Source organism: Oxyura jamaicensis, chromosome 1 (genome assembly GCF_011077185.1).
Source record: "Oxyura jamaicensis isolate SHBP4307 breed ruddy duck chromosome 1, BPBGC_Ojam_1.0, whole genome shotgun sequence".
Lineage (NCBI taxonomy): Eukaryota > Metazoa > Chordata > Aves > Anseriformes > Anatidae > Oxyura > Oxyura jamaicensis.
This window is the reverse complement of record NC_048893.1, coordinates 14,479,504-14,500,261: the sequence shown is the minus strand read 5'-3', so window position 1 is coordinate 14,500,261 and position 20,758 is coordinate 14,479,504. Positions and strand designations below refer to the sequence as shown.

The window sequence follows — 20,758 nt, the reverse complement described above, 5'->3', positions numbered from 1 at the left end:
AGCAGTTCAGTATCACCAAGTTAGAAGTGTATTTTGTTCTTTGTGTACATACTTCTTAACTCTTATAAGATTGGGTAAGACTTACATGAATAAACTCAAACTCATGAACTTAAACAATCCCTTTAATATAAGAAACATATCCAACTTTCAAATACAAATTGGAACCAACTAACAAAAAAAAACCTGAAACAGCTGTCAGAATGCCAAAAAGAGCTTATGCAAAACAGTGCACATTTATTCGAGGTATTGTATCCACAAAAAAATAAAATAATGCTTACCTAGCAAGGCAAAAGCAGTTAGGTGGCATGTACTAAGTAAATGGATGTAAACAGTGTAAAAGTTCAGAAAGTTAATAACAACCAATTAAAAAATTAGGTTATGAAAACTGGCACAACCCAGTATATTAAAGAAAAAGAAGCCAGAGGCATGCAAAATATTATTTGTTAAAATACATTCATCCATGTGGCTAAGTGAAAGTCACAAGCTAGTGAGATGGATTTAGAAATACAGTTTTATTTAGTTATTTTCTTTAGATTGATTGTCATTCAGTTTTCCACTGAAGTGGAAGGATTGATGAAAAGCTTGTACAACCGACTGCTAAACGAATTTTTGAAGACTCCAAATAGGTGTCACAAGAGACTTTTTTTTGGTAACTGTGTTTTTAAGGTTTAGCATGATATACAATCTCACTCAAATTCTACAAGCAAATGGTGCACGATCTTTTACCATTTTGAAAGGTGAGAGCTTGGAGATCAGTTGCTCCAGATGGAATTGAAAGATTATCGTGTTTTTTTCTCACAAGAGCAGTGACAAACTCCAGAGGAAATCTGGTAAGCCACTTAACGTTTTATTTCAAACACAGAATATATTGGCAACCAAAATATATTAGCGGAATCTGAATCGTGACCTGCAGTGCATGTGCTTTTCAGAAAAATCAAGTTTTGTTTCAGATACGCATCAGGAGCCTAAACAGCGCGAGGCTTTTCACACTGAAGCGATCGTACCAATGCCATCCGCCTTAGACACACTTACAGGTCTTTCTTATCTTCTGCTTCACTTGAACTGTCCTGAAAACAGAGAGATTAAAAATTATGTTTTATGTTGGCAAAAGCAGGAACTGTTGACTCCAGATACCCCATTTTGTCCCTTCATACTGAACCTGCTTGTTCACTTCAAAAAGCTGCAGTCCCATCGATCCTATCCCACATAATATGTGTGCTTCAGATCCTAATACATTAACAGCCATGCAGCCTACTGCTCTCTGCTCGTGTTACAGTTGAACTGTGCAGCAAACTAAGCAGAAAGTGTTTTCTTCCAACAACTCCTAGGGACAAACCAGTTGAATGCACTGGGTGCTCAGTACCTTCTGTACTGTCAGTCAGAGGTAAACAGAAAAAAAAACTTAAGGATGCGTATCATAGACTACAAGGCTGTTGGCAATGCAGCAGCACTACTGTGTGTGGCTCATGGCACAAGGAAGCACGAAGATAGGACACAGATGGTGGTTTCACCTTTGGAACACAGAGACCAATTGAGCAGTCTCTATAGAAGGATAGTAAGAGGCCAAGAAATCAGTAAGCAGCTTTACACACCACTAGATGATATCCAGCTCAAATGTGCCTTTTTTTTGTTTTTTAACACACAGCCAAACTGTTCTTCTTGAGAAGTGGTCACCAGAATGATAACATCAATGATGTATTTCATCCCAACAGACAGTTAGTCCTGTAAACAGACTAACACTCCTGTTTACTGACAGATTTCAACCAAAACTGACAGGCTGAGGCAGATGTTAGGCATGCAACATACCATTGCCTCTCAGACAAAAAGAACAAGCAGGGCTCCCAGTTTTACCAGAAGTAATTACTGTGTTTATTATGAGTATTATAGCTATGCACATATGCAAACCCATTCGAACTGCCAATTCACCTTTAGTTTATCTTTTTTGTACTTCAGTTGAATTTTCATACTAGCCTGTTTTTAGCCTAGGTATTTTTTTTTCCCCTTCTTGCATATTAACAGCATTGCAACATTTATAACCTAGTGTTGCAAAAGCATGTTTAGAGAGCAAACAAAATAAAATAGCACCTATGAACTATGTATATACCACACACACTATTGCTATCATTTTCTCAGAAGCTTCTGTTTGAGCTGAATCTTAACTCCCAAGCGACAGCCAAATAGTGTCTGATGATGACCTCAAGTGCAAAGAAAATGCTAACAGCTTTGCCATCCAGTTCTTACAAGACAAAGTTTTACTATTTTGATGAAGCTTAAGGAGTGCTGCGCATTGTAACTTTATGCCATACTAAAGACACTGGTAAATTCCTTGCGTCATAAACACCTAGCAAGCAGAATTTTGCTGGTACAATTTCAGAACGTTACGTTCATACAGTGAACCCTGTACAGTCAACCACCTACCTGAAGCCGTTCATATTCTTTCATCAGACGGTCATATTCTCTTTTAAGGCCTTCAGACTGCTTTTTAACAGCTGTCACTTCATTATTTGCCTTGAGAAGAGCTGTAAAATATCAGAATTTGTGTTTTAATTATTACTTGTATTCCTGCAGGAGACAACTCCAGAAAAATAAACCTCTACAACCCCCAAAGCAAAACTGTCAGACATCTTAAAAGGAAGACAGTATTCAAACACTGCACAGGATTTTAGTAAAGTAACTGAGGCTGTCTATCAGATGAGGGGGGAGGGGTATAGGGATGTAATACATTATTAGAGGAGCACTGACCCCCCATTTGGCCCTGTTGTCTATTTTACCATGCATGAGTTCATTCACTAGAACCGTTGCTTTATGGATGAGAAGGCCAAAAATGTGGTCGTGGGACAGACAACCGTAACAGTTTTTTTCTGGTAGAAAAAGTGCTTATTTCTCTACTCCCAACCTCACCAGTAACAAACCAAGAGCAAGTATGCATTCAGGTCCATGTTGTGGTGCAAAAGCCCAGGAATCCACAGGGGCTAATTTACAACGCAGAGTAAATTGGCATAAAGTTTCATAAAATCATTACTCCGAAATGGTTATGGAAGCATTCAGTAAGGTCACTTAGACATCATTACATACCTATGCTTTAAGTATCTCACATATCTGTATACATTTTTCTGATGCAGCAGCACAAAAACTTAATTTTAATTATCCAAAATTATTATTTTTTAATTATCCAAAAAAAATTATTTTTTAATTATCCAAAATTATTAATTATCCAAAAACTTAATTTACTCAGGAAGAGAAACATTGCTAATGACCTATATAGGGCTGCCTCACATAGCAAATGTTTCTTTCTATTTGTACCACTGAGATGTGTTTTTAAATATGGCTGTTTTCCTTGTTCCAACAATGTGGATGATCCTTTGTGAGCTGCCTGAGGCAGACTGTTCTTTCCCAGAGACCTCCCAGACACTCAAGAACTGCTGCACTTCTGTAAGAGAGCCTGCTCTCAAAAGCTGAGGAGCTAGATGTGCTTTCTGTTAAGCACCTAGCTACAAGCACACTCATCTGAACCATATTTCACTTGGGGAGCTTACTCTTGATCCCTAGTTCCTGAGACATCAGGACACAGATCTTGAAAGTTTTCCTACATGCGTAGAGGAAAATTCCTTTTTCATTTCATTTTCATTTCATTTTGAGGCCTGGAGCATCTTCCCTATGAAGAAAGGCTGAGAGACCTGGGTCTGTTCAGCCTGGAGAAGACTGAGAGGGGATCTTATCAATGTGTACAAATATCTGAGGGGTGGGAGACAGAAGGATGTAGCTAACCTCTTCTCAGTGGTTTGTGGGGATAGGACAAGGGGCAATGGCCGCAAGATAGAACACAGGAAGTTGCACACGGACATGCAAAAGAACTTCTTCAGGGTGAGGGTGACGGAGCACTGGAACAGGCTGCCTAGAGAGGTTGTGGAGTCTCCTTCTCTGGAGATATTCAAGGCCCGTCTGGATGGCTACCTGGGCAGCCTGCTCTGAGGAACCTGCTTTGGCAGGGGGGTTGGACCCGATGATCTTTCGAGGTCCCTTCCAACCCCTGTAATTCTGTGATTCTGTGATTCCCTGTTTTAATTAATTAAACTGGATGTTTAGATTCAAATAATTTTGAAAAGTTTCATTTTAAAAACCTTTAAGTATTTTTTCCAGTAATACGACTTTTAACTTGCCTGAAATTCTGATCTACTGAAGTTAATTACATTTAAGCATAATGACTCCGTGGTGGTCAAAAATGTATTCTGTACCTTTTCATTCTTTATTTCACTTCACTTTGCAGAGTTATCAATACAATCTTGACAGCATCCATGCAAAAAACTTCTCCTAAAGGTCTTGGTAACCATGATTTCCACATATCTGGCAAGTAAAACCGCACTGCATTTACTCTTTCTGATCCTCTCTCTACTCTTGCTACTGTTTAAATATTGATAGTAAAATTTGGAAATCACAATGAAGTCAGCCTGTGACAATTTGATAAGCTTCTGACTGTTAAGCTGTAGGCAAAATTCACACCCAAATGGCATTTCACCTCTGCTAAATTTGCCAGTTTTCCAGTTAACTACCTTAAAAATACTGTATTTCTGAAGAGGTCCTAATTGATCCAACACTATTCAGCTGTTTACAAGCAGCAGCACAGTACATTGGCTGCATCTGAAAACAACTGTATCTTTAAAACATGAACAAAAGTATCTGGAGGTATCTGCAAATCAAGAAAGCAAACAAGCCAGTGCACTGTTTCAATGTTTTGACCAAAACAGATGTGTGACAGGAACACCTCACCTAACCCCAGAAGGGGAAAAAGCAAAGAGCAGGTTGTCCTTTCCACCTGCGTTGGCCACGGATTAGAAAATCAGCCTCACTCCTGCTGGGGCCACACAATAAAAAAGAAAAGTGTCACATTTTTGACCACATGAATTCTCCAGCATGCCAGCTTCTCTGGATGTCTTCTTGTCAAGCAACAGAGACTCTCCAGATGTCACTGCTCAACTGTTTTGCCACGACACGAACACTGCCCTACAGCCAAATCAATTGTACAGGTACATTGTTTGTCATATGGATCGCATCAAACGAACGCTCCCCCAGCACAAACCAGAAAATAGTTCTTGTACACACAGTCGGTTATTGCTTCCAGCTTCCATCTGGCCGGTTGTTTTGCCTCAAAGGAGGCTGAGCAGCTGGACTGGTGGCAAACAAAACCCCAAGAGCTGATTGTTCCTACCAAGTAAATGCACAAGCGGGCATGAGGTGAAAGATGCTGCTTCTATGTTAATGCAGCTAGTTAGAAAAAAAGTCATTAAGTCCCAGAACTGAGCAGAGTAGTTTGTGTTGGAAGGGACCTTAAAGACCACCCAGTTCCAACCCCCTGCCATGGGCAGGGACACCTCCCACCAGACCAGGTTGCCCAAACCCCATCCAGCCTGGCCTTGAACACCTCCAGGGATGGGGCAGCCACAGCTTCTCTGGGCAGCCTGTGCCAGGGCCTCACCACCCTCACAGTAATTTCTTCCTTTAAATGGAAATTGAATGCCTGCTCTTTGTAATGCCCAAAAAAACATGTGGGTTTCTGAGGCTTAAAGCTCAATTCTGAAAGAATTCTTCCTAATGTCTAATCTAAATCTCCCCTTTTTAGTTTAAATCCAATTCCACCTGTCCTACAGAGTCCCTCCCCAGCTTTCCTGCAGGCCCCCTTTAGGCACTGGAAGGCTGCTGCTCTAAGGTCCCCCTGGAGCCTTCTCTTCTCCAGGCTGAACAACCCCAGCTCCCTCAGCCTGTCTTTGTAGGAGAGGTGCTCCAGCCCCTTGATCATCCTTGTGGGCCTCCTCTGGACTCGCTGTAATAGGTCCAGGTCCTTCTTGTGCTGAGTGCAGCCTCACTGCTGTGAAAGGTGGGCCATCTTTTTCCACTATTTCCCTTTCCCTTTGAAGAAATTGAACACAAAAATCCTTAGGGCAGTATAATACCAGAAGACATTTATGGAAAACTATCCTGTTACACTTACATGTGTGATTGGAGGTCCATAAAATGATACAACATGTACAGTCAGGGAAAGATAGAGAACTTGACCTTCTCTTACCACATTCTCTATATCTTGTTCCAGGTTAAGTAGTTTACTGCAGAGATCAGATTCCTCTCAAGTCCAGTCCTACAGCCCAGTAGCTGTACTATTTTTGTTACCTTCTAATTTCAAAAAGTATGGAGAACCAAAGAGTAGAATAAAATGAAACAACAGCAACAGAAGCAGCTTCCACCCCGCTTCTTCAGGCCTTCTCCTGCACAGCCACTAGTCCTGGCCTGACTGAATTACTTGACTTACAGTGCTCAATATTTGGCATGGTCTGGAATTTAAAATCAGCATTGCTCACAATACAAGTCTAAAACTGAAATGATTTGGAATAGGCTAAGACTACAAAAGATCCCTCTGTTGAGAATATTCATGTTGAGGAAGAGCTAGACACATTTCAGGATCTATGCACAGATGAGACAGGATTTGTCAACAAATCTTTGGGAACACAGCTCCAGCCAAGTAGTTCCAGATAATTCCGAATTCTCTCTTGAAGATATAATGATCAGATAAACACAGAATGAGAGAAGGCAGTGCCAAAAAAATTACACCAAGTGATTTCAAGTACCTTTGACAACCTCAAACGCAACATCATTACTAAGTGACAGTACAGCACCTGCAGATGATGTAAATGGCCTTATTTAAACAAAACCATGCTTGCTATATGCAGTACCATCCCTCTGAGACAACAAAAAATGAATATAAGCTTTTTTTTTGCATGTGACATTGTGCAATGGTTATGATCTCTGTTAAAAAGGTTAAGAAAGATGGACTTCGGTTTCTAAACCTCCCTCTGCCATTGGTTCAGTAACACGAGACCATGGTCAACTCATTCCCCAGTCTCATGTCTCCTATTCCCAGCTTACAAAAGAAAGCTGATAAAGGGTGATACTTTGTTTGTTTTTAAGAACTGGAGTGCTTCAGCAGAGCTCAACATCAGTACAGTTTTCATGTATGTGTCACTAGCCTGCCTAGCAGCACAAAAGCCAAGCTGAATTCTCACTGGTGGCAACAGTTCTATGAAATGTATTCCCAAGGTCTGTATTTATCACTTAAATCTTCCCAACACCCAGTGATCTTCGTGTTTAAGTGTGAGCTGTGTATCTGTACATATACACTTTCTAGAACAGTCAACAGTTTAAAAACTATTCTAAACCAGCCCTCTCCACATCTTGCCATTCCCTTACTCCTGTCTCCTACAGTGCTGTGCAACCAGGAAACAAAACCCACCCTTGTTACACATTCTGTACAGCCCACAAACCTCACTGAGGGATGCACAGAGGTTTCACCAGAATTCTCTCCTGCCCTCATTGTATGCCTAGGATAAAAATACATATAAATAAAGAGTATTTTCAGGAAAAAGTTGAACTGAAGTTCAAAGGCACCAAAGTTCCTTTGAAAAGTTAGTACAAAGAGTGAAATCCTAACTGCAGAGACACATACATGTTATCTGTGCATTTCTTCTCGATGTGGCACCACAGTCTCAGCTCAAAGATGCAATGAAGTCACAGCTCATAAACTGTACGCAGGTGCTGGGGACAACAATGTCCACAATGCTCCATTAGCTAGAGGTAGAAGCTTTAGGTGCATTCATTTGCTATGACACACTGTTAGAAGAGTGAGGAAGGGGTCAACAAGCTGGCCAGGAGTCCACCAGGAACACCAGTCTGTTCTCTTACAAGACTCGACCGATACTAGTTGTTCTGTATAAATTTCTGTTGTGTAAATAAAGCCGTAGCCTCCACCATACACCAGGACAGCGTCATCAAAAAGATGACCTGAGATAGCAGAAAGTGGAATAGTACAGCTGTGAGGAAGTCTCCCTCCTGCCCAAAAGGTCCCGTAGTTACAAACACGGGTTTCACACAACACCATTTCCACAGTGCAGGATCTGTGAGCAAGAAAACAAATATGACATGCTGAAAGTCCCAGTCCTGCCCTCAACCCAAGGATAGCTGCTTCACCAAATGTCCTTCGACTCCAACCTCATCTCCACCTGCAGATGGTTTGTGTTGATGTAGATTTTTGGATAATTTTCAAAGCCATCAAAATGAAACAGAGTAACATAGCACTACGTACATCTATTCTGCTTGTCACAATTAGCATTCTGAATAAATGAACATTGCACATTTCACAGATCAAGAAAAAAAAAACTGTTGTGAATTTGCATGATAGTTGCCTAACACTGCCCAGTATCATACTACCCCTTCTTTCCCCAGAAAAATCCCACAGGTCTGATACTGGCTGCAAAGAGAGCCTTTAATTAACGCAGTCAACCTTTTTTTTTAGAAATGCATCTAACATGCATCAGGAAAAGCATGCTCACCTCTGCACTGTCTGCTCCTAAGATACTTAATGATAGTGAGACATTTTCCTTAACTGACAAGTGTATCAATAAAACACCAGCTCAGAGGGTTTTGTTTTTAAGAAGTCATGTTTTTACACGTCCAGGTATGCTAGAAATGGATTTAGGCTCTGAAAGTGCTAGCCACACTGCTGGGTGCCTATTAAGTCCCCAGTATGTGGGTCTGCAATAAAGGAGTGAAAAACTAGCCCCCTTTCCTTCATGTCCACAATAAAGAGGGCCTCAATGGGGATAGGAAAGTCAAGTCTGAAAGGAAAACAAATTTGGCTGAAATCTTTGTTACTTGTTTCCAACCATTCTTCAGATTTTAGTAATTTCACTAACTCAGTCTCTTTGCCTTGTATTTTTGCTCTTCACCTCTACCTGTCCAGAGCACAGTAAGTGGCAAAATATCTTCTTAACATAGGATTTCACTTATGCTAATTGAGCAAAAATATAAGGTAGATTGTATTTCCTGAAAAAGGTAGAAAGCTGAAGAACTAGACTTATGCTTAGGAGGATTCCTAAGTGTTGCTCTATTGAGGTTCCTCACCTTCCAACACGTAGCCTACTACAACGTAATATATCACCCTAACACCACATCTAGGTAGATTTACAGATGTACCAGACCAGGGCAGTGGATATTTGAAACTACCTGGTGAAAAGGATTGCATTTGTTTTCTAATTCAAGCAGGGTAACAACCAACCAACCAGAAAAAAAAAAAAAATCTGACTCTTACTGATATAGCAGAAAAAACAGGAAGCTTTTCTTTTTTATATTAGTTTTGCTTTGTTTCATATCCAGGTGGCATTACCTACACCCTTAATCCCCTCCCCCTCAAGTGTCCCCAAAACCTCAGGGACTGGACTTTGTGGACACAAAGGAAAGGATACATTTTAGTCATGCTCAATGGCATGCAAAAAATTGACAAGCTTGTTTTACCTCTAACAATCCCAGCTTTGATTTTATGTAATTAATTTCTCACACTTAGTGAGCGTGAAACTCAGTATTTACCTGCTCAGTTGCAGCAGTTTCAAAAGAAACAGCAAGTTCAATTCACGTGCAAACTTTAACACTCCATATGAAGGTGTCTACAGATGTGCTTGGTATCAAGGACTTCCAGCTTGCTCAAAATAAGGTATAAGAATACTTACCAAAAAAGATAGACATACCCCAACACCCTTTAGCTGATGTTGGTAATTACCACAATCACGGGCTTTTCTGTTTGATGTTTTGGCAATGAGGGGGGTGGCATAAGGAGGAGGGCTATAAATATTTCCTGATTCACTCCTTAAATAAACCCTCTCCCCCACTTCCCCCCCAACAAAAAGACTCAAGCATGCCTTAATTTATACATCTTTCTAGTATGCAACAACAGCCTGCACAGAGAATGCAGCTGAACCAGCGTGTGGTAAATCTATTTATTTCTTAGCTCTCTCTAGCACTCCTGACTGAAAAGCTTACAATTTATTAGTGTCACATACCACCAGTTAGTTTAAATAAAACATATGCATTTATGTTTTTCATTGATCTTGTCACTTCAAAGGCAGCTCTCCCTCATTTCTTTAAGAAAACAGCAGGAGAGGGAAAACCCACAATCAAACCTGCCTGGGAATGCAAATTAATGAGACCCTCTATTTAAAGATTCTTGTTGCTTCAAGCCCAGCTGAAAACAGCTGTTCTGCTGTTCGTTTGCCTTCCCAGTGGACAATGAAAAATGATTTCATGAAATATTTGGTGTTGCTATTTTTGAAGCTTTGTAGCAGCGCCCTGCAATATGAAAGCAGTACTACGTTGTGATGAAAACATGCTATCTGGTACCACAAAAATCCGTTTCGCAACAGTCTGAACATCTGATTACTGCTTACAAGGTCACAGATAGTGTTATCTTAAAAACATTAATTTCAGATGAGTAGGTGTTGTTCGTAAGCATCACACACCTTGGCAGATCCAAATAGAGCAGATTTTACCTGTTTGGTTCTGTCCTATCTCAACACGGATTGCCAAGAAAGCAGCTTTGACAAGCTAAACCTTAAACACGGAAGCTGCTAACAAGTGTCATGCTATAAATTGCAAGGAATGTTTCCTTGCAGGCTAAAAAGGGATTAAATAAAATAATGCTATCACTTCTGTTGCAGGAGATATACACATTTACAATACTGGTCAAAGACTTACCTGCTACCTGACCTAACACTTCATACAAAAAAACAAACTTAAAATCACAGAATATCCCAAGTTGGAAGGGATCCACAAGGATCGAGTCCAACTCCTGGATCCCCAAAGGACCACCCAAAAAAGTCAGACCACGTGTCTGAGAGCGTTGTCCAAATGCAAGCAGCCTTTGGACACAGACTTAACCACATACGTCCCCATTTTATACAGACATTGGCTGCTATACATAACCCAGGAGATCAGGCTGATGCCTACAACAACCTGCAACTGATTCCATATCCTCTACATGTCACCACTGAACAAATCAACACCATTTAAACACATCAGTTTGATTTGTTAATGATTACCATTTAACGAAGGGTGTTCAAGTTACACCATGCACATTTTCATAGTGAAAGCATTTGCTAAAAACTAGGCATGATGACGACATTGTTCCAGTTCCTAGTTAAATGTAAAGAAACCCCAAACCAAGCGTTCCTGTAAACTGTAGTTAATGCTACATTTTGAATAAAATGTTGACCTCCAGTGTTGAAACAACCTTTTTCATAATTACAAAAAGGTCTTAACCAATATTTACCATTTGATGTCTTCTGTAACTCTGCTTTCAAATGCTCAATTTCCTTCTTCAATTTTTCATTAATTACTTTTGCTGACTCTTTATTTCCACTGCTTCCTCGTTCATTCAAGGCCTATTAAAAACCATAGATGCTACAATTAGTTCTGGTTAAATTAGTTGAATATTAATGCCAAACTACCAGAGAATATCAGCCTTGACTTTGCAAAGTGACGTTTTATCAAATGCCAATACAACACAGACAGATACTCAGTCTTTCCAGGGATAAAAATTAAAAATAATAATAAACTACTCAATTTTATAAATTGATATCAAGTCTTGTTGCATACGTATGTGTATACGTGGCATTACCTTCCACGTAACAGGACCTGGCATCTCTCTATCAAGCCTACAACTTCTTTTTAGGTTATAAAAGGCTTTTCAAAAAGACATACACTGGGACTTCTTGTGATGTTTATGTGCAACTTTTTCTAATAATCAAGTTATCCTGATTTAGGTGTCACAAATCCCTGAATTTAGGTTCAGAGCTACCTCTTTAATTTTAAAAATACCTCAATAGTCAGAATAGATTTCCACTGAAATTCAGGTAAAAACTAAGAAAAGATTCAAGAGTAACCCTGTAAGTACTGGACACAAGAGCAGTATACTCCCCGCACCCTGACAATGTTGGCACTGCTATTATACTCATGCATGCTCTTATCATTAATTCATCAGTAGCAATGGTCTTAAAGTATCATACATTAGGGATTAGGCCCCATAATTAGACCCTTTCCTCATATAGCTTCTAGGAGCCAACCAAGCAGCGTCTCTGTTGCGACGAAGACAAAAATAGTGCTAAATGCTTCAGGAGAAAAAGAAAAGAAGTGAGATGTACAACTCTTGGGTGACCTCACGGTATCAGAGCTTACTGGGAATGAGTAGGAAAAGAGGGGAGAGACTACTTCAGGAATAGTTTATAAAAACTGTTAATCCAAAGAAGAGAGCTGAAGAAAAGTTTCCAGATGCACTGTAACCATAGAGCAGAGACTCTATTTCACTACTGGTAACAAAACCATAGCCAATTCGTTATGAAATAAAGCTAGAGTGGCCTCACATCGCCTTCTTTACTTCCTCAGCTCTTTCTATTAATACAGTTATTTCTGTAAACTTTTGTCTTACGTCCAGTGCTCCATGGAACCTTTGAACAGTGCAAAACACTGAAGTAAACTTACAGGATTTATACTTACAGCCAGTGTGCCCTCTGTGCTATTGCTTTCACCTCCCTCTGACAGCAGAATGAATCACATTTGTATTATGAACACAAATGCAGGGGGCCAAGCCTCAGAGATACTGTGGCTTAGGTTCCTCTATGTGGTTATAAAAAGATTCCGAACATTTTGCATTTTCAGCACAGGGGAGACCTAGCTACAGCATGCTGATTGTAACTGTGGTTACCATTGCTTTTGCAAATCATAAAATCAAAAATACAAATAGAAACAGACAGGAATACAGCTTCCAGTTGCTGGCTATCACTTACAAGCAGCTAAGAGAATGTGTTGCTTGGGAAACACGCTTAAGGGTGAATGCAGAACAAAAAGAGGACTTTTGGCCAAATCCCAGCAGGACAGAGAGGAAAAAGTGTAGCAGGATGCAGCAAAGGGACAAGCTCCAAGGCTATGGGTGAGAGTCTGGATGATTCTGTCAAAATACCAGACTCCCAAGATTTCGGAATCATTTCATACTTGGGAAATAGGTAACACACACCTTAGTGATCCTCATTTCGTGATACCTTTCAAATACCTGCATTTATTATTATTATTTTTAAAGCCCCTCTGGTACTTTTTGCCCAGAGTTTGTTCTCTTTGTCTGGAAACTTACTACAAAAACAAAACAAAACAAAAAACAAACAAACAAAATGGTGCTGGTAACCACGAATGCTGCTCCAGACAGACTGGAAGGAAACCTGCACACACCTGCAGTGAGTTTTATTTTGACAATGCTCCTTATTGAAAGGTGCTGCAAAAGCCTTCATATACCTGCAGTTTGCCTTATGTTTCATTCTCTTCCAACAGAAGTCAAAGTCACCACCACCAAGAAAAGATTTCATCCTTCTAGACCTTTGTTATTACCCTTCCTGCATAAAGCTGTATATTGAACCACAACAGACAAATGATAGCTTAATTCTCTCCACTCTTCTCCAAAAATAACATGGTTTTGGTCCACTGGTGGTGCTTCTTTTAGGTAAGAAATGTTTGGTACTACCCTCATTAATATTACAGCAGTGCCTTACGGAGAAGGGAGTAGGCTGATCCACCATAAAAATACATACAAGAGTACAAAATACAATAAATACAAAAGACCAATTCTACAAGTTCGAAAAAGCCATCTCAGGAACAGAGCAAGTCCTGCTTAGAAGAAACAGCATCAGCACAGCTGTATCGTCGGCTTGTCTGTACTGAACTGCTGTAGCCCTGACCTCAACAGGCAGCTGCTTAGGGTAAGAAGAATAAAATTAGTGTCTCCCTCTACTGAGATTAAATTCAAAGAGATATTTTAAGAGTTTATTAATATTTGACAAAATTTGTCCCAGAAAGACAGAACTTCTTCTATTTACTTGTACCACTTTAGTTTCCTTTGTTAATAAAATGCTACTGAAATTTGTATTCGGTATTCTGAATTATGTACACTGAGAAAATGATTCTTCTTTTTTCCACCAGAAAAGAACAGAGTTTGCTAATGAATTTATCTCCAGATTGTTTTGTACTACTTTCTGCATAAGAAAATGAAAAATGGTAAAGAGATACCTCCTGCAGCCTTTCATTCTCAGCCATGTATTTTTTGGCTGCTTCAGTAGTGTCGTTTACTTGCGTTTCCAGAGCTGCATGAGATGCCATGCTTTTTGCCAACTGAGTAAGAAGGGTAATAGTACGTCTCAATACACTGGTGAGGAAACACAGTGAACAGCACAGTAATTCACAGCACAAATAAAAAATAATAATAATAAAAACAAAACGCAAAAACCAACCCCCTTTATCTGTCTTTCAACATCAGATGTGAAAATGAAAACACAAGGCACCTGAAGGGAAACATCCAGACTCCATGGGGACAAGTAATAGCAGAGTAAGAGACTGAAAACATATTTTCATCCATCAAAAATCTGTTTTTCACTTGAAAAGGGAACCCACCTCTCCTCCCCAAATCCACAGCCATTGGGGATTAGACAACTCTTTGCGTAAAGGCCGAAATAATCTTACGTGTCTTTGTGCTTTAAATATGATGGATCTCTGAATACAACACACAAGTAATACATTATGGTAATGAGCATGAGTAAAAACAACAACAAAAGATACCCTCTCCCCCCTTATAGAAGGCCTGACCAGAATAAAGTTAGCAATATTTAATTAACCCTCCTATTAAGTCTCTCAGTACTCTGTCAGTACTGTATAAATCAGAACATGCATGAACATCAGCACTCATCTGGCACTCAAACCTAAGCTTTGCAAATACCTTCCTTGACTTAAACACTAGTTTTGCTTCTTTAGATTTGCTTTAGATTGCTTCTTTGCATCACTACTTCCATTATTTATTCATCTTGGAGTCTTTCAAAATGGTATGTTACTGAATCAAGGAAAAGCCAAAGCAACACTGAATTAAATTAATTCCTAGCTATATGGCTGCTCTTCAAAAAGAAGAAATTGAAAATTCACTTTGTTTTTTCATAACTGAAAAGTATATGAACAGACCTTGTAGCTCCCAAGTAGAGCCTTCCACTTGCTTTTTCACTGAAAGCTCACCTTCTGACTGTTTTTAATAATAATAAAAAAAAAGCTACTCTATGTCACTGTTTATCCAACACACAGCAGCCAGAAGACAGTAAAACATCATTACTAAACAGAATCACGATACTGTGAAGGTTGGAAAGGACTTCAAGAGGTCATCCTGTCTGAGGTCTGGCTGAAAGCAGAGCAGGCAGAGCAGACTGCTTAGGGCCTCATCCGGCTGAGTTCTCCACATCTCCAACAACAGACATCCCGCAGACTTTCAGGGTCCTTCTAGTACACGACCACTCTTGACAGTAGAAAACTACTTTGAATCACAAGTTCCCAGGTTTCAGTTTGTGCCTGTTGACTCCTGATATGCCAGTGCAGATCCACTGAGGAAAGTTTGCTTCATCTTCTCTGTACCTTCCAACTAGACAGCTGGAGAAAGCAGTTGTCTTCCCCTCAACTTCACTTCTTAGGCTGAAGCTGAGCACCTTTAGTACCAGTTTGCATGTCACACGTTTCAGTGCCCAACATGCTTGGTGCCTGTGTGCAGTCCTCCAGCAAGTCAATGTCTGTTTTACAATGGGGAGCCAAAACCCTATGTGGTCCTGCAGTTGCAGTCCCACAAGCACCAGACGGGGAAATCATTATTTCTCTTGATCTGCTGGCTACACCCTTGCTATTACAGCCCAATAAATGACTGGCTGTCCGCAACGACCCCCAGGTCCGTTTTGGTGAGGCTGCTTTCTACCCTGCCAGTTAGTTCCCAGCCTGTACGCTCTATGGGGTCATTCTATCAGATGCAGGCCTTGCCATCTGCCTTTGCTGAACTTCATGAGGTTTCTGCCCCCACGTTTCTCCAGGCTCTCTAGCTCCCTCTGAACAGCAGCCCTGCCCTCCAGGCCATTAGCCACTCTGATTTGGACTCTAACAGTCTGCACGCTTGCTAAGAGCGCACTGACTCATCATTCAAGTTGTTAATGAGGTCATTAAACAGCATTGGGTCCAGTACCAGTCCCAGAGGAACACCAGCTGGAATGTACATTACTCATCACCATCCTTTGAGCCTGAAGACCCAGTGAATGTTCTACCCACTTCTTTTTTCCATTTCCCCAGGCCATCCCTCTCCAGTTAGGCTATCAAGATACCAAAAGAGACTGTCACAGGCCTTGCTAAAGGCACACAGCATCCACTGCTCTGCCCTTTACCCACATAGCCAGCCATTTAATCACAGAGGCAACGGGAATGATCAGGCATGATGTCTGCTCGGTAAATATGATGGTTGTTCCTAGTCACCATAAGGCTATTTCCAGGGTCGTGATGTTTGAGGAAGATTTGCTCCACAACCATTCCAAGAGCTGAGGTGAGGCCGATTAGTCTGTAGTACCCCAAACCCTGTGTTCTCGTCTCCTTGAAGACAGGTGAGACACGTGCCTTTTTGCAGTCATCAGAAACCTCCCTGATCACCAGCATCCTTCAAAGACAACAGAGCACAGCTTCACAGTGACCCCAGCCACTGCATGAATTTGTTCTAGGATACCGCACATCCCTCTGCACGTGATCACTCTAGGATCCTACAGACTTGTGTATGTCCAATTTGCTTAAGTTCTCTTCAGCTGTACCTGCTGTTGCTGCGGGCAATGTTACATTTCCTGCTGACCCTCCTAGAACTGGGAGGCCAGGGAGCAGATGTTACGAACAAAAAGCAAGGTGATGTGAGGCTGGTGATGAGATACCCCATGCCTCAGTCTTTTCTGTATCCTTTGTCATTCAGTCCCCTGCCTGACTAGCAGTTGGCCCATGTTTCCTTTCCACATTTTCAGGCTTTGCACTCACAGCCTCCTTGCTGGCAGGGCTGCACAAGAAGAGAAGTCCTTGATTTAGTGTAAGGGCTTTTCTGCAGTATCATTGGTGTGTTATCAACATTATTCTTCTCCTAAATCCAAAACACAGCACCATACCAGCTACTATGACAAAAGTTAATTCTGTCCCAGGCAAACACAGGACACTCTGCAACTGTGCACAAGCTTCTAAAGCCTCTTTTTTTGTTTCCCGTGCTGTACACACTTGTGTTCAAACACCAAAGATTGGCCTCCAGTCGTCCTGCTTTCACAAGGGATGTACAACAGCCTTCCCCGTTGTGTTGTCTTTCTGACGCTTCCCAGCTTTTCCCTAAGCCTTCATTTCTCAAGTGCATGTTGCTCCCCTGACATACCTGGTTCAAAGCCATTTTCAGTTTCACAGAGACCCCGCTTCAGACACCCTCTTCCTCAAAGGTCCAATGATCACAGAAGCCCATACACTAAAATCACCCACGCACACTGACCTGATGAATGCGTCCACTCAATCCTTTTTTCCCCTCACTAAAACTGAAATGAGCACCCCCTGCGTCCTCCTGTCCCTTCCCCTTGCTCCCACAGCTTTGTAGTCCTTTTTCATACCCCAAGATGCCCAAGTGGATGAGCAGCACTGGTTAACAGGCAGACCTTGGCGGTCCCTCCATTTCTGAGACATCAAGTCATGTTAGCAGATGGGCATCTCTGTCCTACCTGGGGGACAGTCTTGTGTGCCTATGACCCTCCTCTTCTCTGTGCAGACACTTGACAGATGGAGACTCAGCTGGCCCCATTACCTTCCCTGATTAGAGGTCATTTTCCTCATCTGTTCCCAGTGGCCTACAATTGCTGTCCCACAGGTGGAGGAGTTTGTTGTATTACCAGAAGTAACAAGCTTCCAGCCTCCCCCATCTGGGGAATTTCCATCTACCCCTCTTTTGGGATTCTCCATTTAGCCACTGCACTAAAATGAACCAAAAGTGATCCAAGGAATGAACCAGGTACAGGTGGCCTTAACTTGGTTGGGTGGTGGTAGCAGGATATAACAAGGAAACCCAAGAAATACTTCCCTCCCCCTCTGTCTTCTGGCATCATACCTGTTTAACAGATAAGCAAAACTACTAAGAAAAGTCCTTTGCTCTAGCCATTACTGTAGGAATATTTACTTCTCAATCTTTGTGAAAGGCCAGTAGCCCCCAAAAGACCTTCAGCAAGCCTCTTCAAGTGCACAAGTTTTCTCCACAATTATCTATTTATATCTATTATGGCCACCTGACAAGTTTTCTTCCATGATAATTACGTGGGAGTACTGTCCTGAGGGACCAGCTTCTAACTCTAGTACAGGACGCAATCCAACTGTTCCTCCCTTGGAGCAGAGATCGAACACACATTTGTGCAGATTTACTTAACCTTACTGCAGGAAGATGAAGAATGATACACTCCTATCACTTTTGCACAAGACTACAGATGGTTGTGTTTTTTTTTTCCCCATTTTTCCTGCTCAAGTTTTGTATGAACTTTCCTTGAAGCTTCTTCATGTACAGTGCCTCTCTTGAACTTTTTGTAATAATTAACTAAGATAGCCATACATTAATCCAAGGGGAATAAGTTCATCACAAGTCTCTGTAATTCCAGGCATTCTCTTATTCTGTGTTCCTCTTGCATATCCAGAGAATGTCAAGCAACTCACTGAAAGAACTACAGAACCGAGGGTCAGCATTCTTTGCCCAGCATCACCATCAAATGTAGGAAATCTTCTGACCACCATTCCTGTTCCTATTCATTCACATTATCTGTCCAATTAGTTCATGTGCTCCTTGTCCAGCTGTGAAGATTTGAAGGTTGCCATGGCTACTGGGAAGATTTGCAGGTAGTCTCGGCTGCCGCTGGGCAGTTCCAACTTGTCCTTTCTGTTACCCTGTGTGACTGGCTGTATTCAAACATCTTGAAAGAGATACCACACTTCAGGTTACAATATCACAGCAGGCCAGCTGCCACTAAGTGCTCAATCTGAAATAACGTCTGAAACTTCCCTTGGAATCTGGAGCTTTGCTAACTTTAAGCTTTAGATGAAATGGTTAAAGTCAAACTCAAGTTTTGCTTCTTAACACAGCAGGATGCAATAAAATAATCTTAATATGTTGCAAGCTGGCATTAACAGTGCTATAGCTTGTGACCTTTTTAATTCGTTTTCCTTTTTTTTTTTTAAAAAAAAAAAAAAACAGGACAAATAAACAGGACAAATGTATGGAAAAAATTAGTACTCCCTGAAGAAGCTTTTCCTGCAAAATGTTTTCTCAAACATTCCGAACATGTTGCTTTCCATGTGTTGCTCACATATCCTTCCAATATTCAAACATTTGTAAGTGATTATTTCCCCTGATCTTATTTACCTCATAGCCAATCTGCTTGCATTTATTTTTTTTAATCTCTTGAAATCAGCCTTCTTATCTTTTTTTCTAGTTGCATTACTTTGTGCAATAGCTCCCGTAAGAAATCTGCTATGTAGAAATTCAAAAAGTGTTATACTTACAGCCACAGAAATAAGGAAAAACCTGAGATATAGAGGTTTCTTTGTGATCGGAAGAGTTTCATATGAATATGATCAATGGCATTGGTATTGACATTTGCAACCTTTTCAGTCACCTGAATGGCCGAGTACTTTCTAACTTCTCTAACAGCATCTGTAAACAAAAAAAGATTGTTCTTAATCATATCTCTGAGTACGCACAGATGAGAAACCAGACATAGAACTAGAAATAGGTATTTGCACTTTTTGCTCAGCATACAGGCAGAGTGCAAAGTGTAACATCAGCCACATTAGTGACACAGTTTAACGGTGGACTTGGCAGTGCTGGGTTAACGGTTGGACTAGGCGATCTTAAGAGTTTTTTTCCAACCTAAATGATTCTGTTACCTACCCATTTTAAAGACAGGTCTTGATAAATCACTGAAGCAGTAACACATTTCCAGCGACATGCCAAACTGTTACCCAAAACATGCTTGAACAGTTATTTCCAACATTTGCACCCATCCACCAGGAACCTGGCCAAAGCAACACATTCTACAAGTGCTACCAGAGACCCAACAGTGTCAAAAAGTCACTGCTGACAATGTGAATTAAAACCCAGCCAGTGGACAAACTGTAAGCGAATGGAAAGAGAAGGAAAAAAGAAGAGAGGCCTTCTGAAGCATTTACCTCACATGGAATTTGTTAGATGAGCACGTTTTCCTAACCACAGCAGTAGTATCTACTTTTATGCTTAAACCACATCAGAAAAGTATTTCTGTAACATCCATCAATATAGAAAGACTACAGTAACACAGATTTGAAGTGAAACTTTGAACAATGCAGTGAAGGCTAAGACCAAACAAAATACCATATCCCCATGCTGTGTGAAGAACCTTGTCCTGCAGTAATCTATTATCTCACTGCTGCTCTACTTTGTCTCAAATCTCTCTCTCCTCCAACATAAACAACAATCACCAAAGCAAGTTTTGGTTAAGGTTTCCAATTGGAGTTCAAAGAGTAAAATAAATCCACCAGTTTTCAATCTCAAGCCATTTACTAAAATATCTACTTCTAGGGATGCTAAGGATCTTCTAATAGACATAAAAAGTTTATTTGCATTTCCACTACTTTGTGTTCATTACTAGGAACAGAGAACTGCAATTTAGCCTGACTTCGTTATATATGCAGTACATTTGTATGTTTCTCTCAGCTTGGAATTAAACAGCATTTTCATTGTAAGGCACTGGAAACAATCCCCTACTATCCACGTGGGAGAACTATTTCCACCCCTGAAATAAAGGGGATACCACACAAACCAGGACAGACATTACGTGAATTCAGACAGACAGTCATCTGTCATGCTCCAGTTTCACTTAGGCTTCACTCCTCCTTTATAGACCTCAGGCTTTAACAAGTGTAGCCAACAGCTGTTTAGTATCTGTGCCGAGTATAAGTACTCAAATAGCCCAGGGCTTTGACATATTCTGGTGCATTATTTCAACAGCAGCTGAGAGAAAGAGTGCCATCT

General features: G+C 40.8%; 1 protein-coding gene across 1 annotated transcript in view; it reads right to left on the bottom strand.

The window, feature by feature from the left end:
• Positions 1–104: 104 nt before the first annotated feature.
• DUS4L (dihydrouridine synthase 4 like) overlaps positions 105–20,758 on the bottom strand; it is a 40,351-nt gene continuing 19,697 nt past the window's right edge. The window contains exons 8-12 of the mRNA XM_035332457.1: positions 19,252–19,402; positions 13,924–14,059; positions 11,144–11,255; positions 2,419–2,519; positions 105–1,067 (exon numbers count right to left, since the gene is read on the bottom strand). Of these exons, the coding sequence (XP_035188348.1) occupies positions 1,029–1,067; positions 2,419–2,519; positions 11,144–11,255; positions 13,924–14,059; positions 19,252–19,402 (539 nt within the window). The 3' untranslated portion in view covers positions 105–1,028. The remainder of the gene's footprint in view (positions 1,068–2,418; positions 2,520–11,143; positions 11,256–13,923; positions 14,060–19,251; positions 19,403–20,758) is intronic.